We start from the raw sequence: 1,404 nt of genomic DNA on the forward strand, positions 1-1,404 counted from the left end.
CCATTTACACTCCAAATGTTTTGAGACTTTTCACAACAAATAAAATTGTGTATTTCAATTTTTATATTTCATTTCCGCCAAAGGTTCGAAAACGAACCATTTTGTTGTTGTGACACCTGCCATTATCAAAGTGTAAAAAAAATTTTTTACGAATGTTTAAGTTTATTTTACTCTAGTTAATCAAATATATTACATATTATTGCAGTATTTCTTTGCTTGGCGGTTAATGGGTTAATTAGACAATAATGCTTAATAACAGCCGTACGAATCGCATTTTTGCAAATCTTGAAAATGTTGAAGATAGTCAAGGCAATTATACTAAAGATAATTCGGAAAATTCTTTTAAAGATGCACAAAACATAATGTATGATAAATGTAATACAGTAAATACTACGGAAACGACACCAACAACAAAGTGGGTGATTGAACATTTTGCCAAGGAAAATTTAGAAAATTGTCCTGTTGGTAAGTTCTTATTTAGATCGAAAAAATACGGATTTTTTGTATAAGTATTATTATTTTAGATATTATTAATAATGCAGACCCATCTGAAAAAATCTTAAGCAACCCTATTATGACAAATGATGACACATGTGGTAGTGGAAATAATAATTTTTTGGGTAAGATAAAATACAAAGATACACTGCTTTAAAGTTCCTAAAAAGGTGGATATTATTATAAGTGGTGTTATTTTTATTTTTAGAAACTCAATTACCTAAAAAAGCTATGGATAAAGGTACTTCATCTTCAAGCAGTGACTCATCTTCAAGCAGTAACTCATCATCAAGCAGTAAGTCATCATCTAGCAGTAACACATCTTCTGATACAGACAACAGTTCACAACATTCTAAAACCGATACCGATCCTTATGGATCAGATGACAGCATCGCAGATCCTCCTTTTAATCCACCTGTCATTAAAAGGCAAGTTAAAATAACAACAGGTAATGCAATTAAAAAAAGAAAGTTAAAGATCCGTCAAACAATGAAAAGGTGGGTAGGAAGAAACTTCGGCAGCCTGCAACTTGGAAACAGGCAGACACAAAGAGATTGCGAAATGGCGGAGAAGCCTATTTATCTACCAGAATTGTTCAAAATGCAGACGGCACAAAAACCAAATCCAAAATATTGCGGCCAGCTAAAACCCTTTTACCACCCTGCGGGAATAAAAGCAAGTTAAAGTGTTCCGAAAAATTAGACGAAGCACAGAGAAACAAAATATTTAAAGAATACTGGAATCTGAATGACCTTGACAAACAAAGAGAATATATTTCGTCTAATTTGAAAGCTGTTGCACCGCGGTACAGATATTCAAATAAAAAAGCACCCAGAAAACCAAATAATGCATACTATTTTTTAATTGATGGACAGCAAGTAAGGGTGTGCAAATATTTTTTTATGGCAA

General features: G+C 32.5%; 1 protein-coding gene across 1 annotated transcript; it reads left to right on the top strand.

The window, feature by feature from the left end:
* Positions 1 to 246: 246 nt before the first annotated feature.
* LOC126883826 (vitellogenin-1-like) lies at positions 247 to 1,179 on the top strand. Its single transcript, XM_050649497.1, has 2 exons — positions 247 to 620; positions 704 to 1,179. The coding sequence occupies exons 1-2, from the start codon at positions 575 to 577 to the stop codon at positions 1,177 to 1,179; spliced, it is 522 nt and encodes a 173-aa protein (XP_050505454.1). The 5' UTR covers positions 247 to 574.
* Positions 1,180 to 1,404: the final 225 nt, after the last annotated feature.

The sequence above is a fragment of the Diabrotica virgifera genome, chromosome 4 (assembly GCF_917563875.1).
Source record: "Diabrotica virgifera virgifera chromosome 4, PGI_DIABVI_V3a".
NCBI lineage: Eukaryota > Metazoa > Arthropoda > Insecta > Coleoptera > Chrysomelidae > Diabrotica > Diabrotica virgifera.

Bases quoted from the DNA above. Each gene is read 5' to 3' on its own strand.
- LOC126883826 (XM_050649497.1), top strand. From the start codon at position 575: ATGACAAATGATGACACATGTGGTAGTGGAAATAATAATTTTTTGG. The intron at 621-703 runs GTAAGATAAAAT...TTTTATTTTTAG, and splicing joins TGGAAATAATAATTTTTTGG to AAACTCAATTACCTAAAAAA.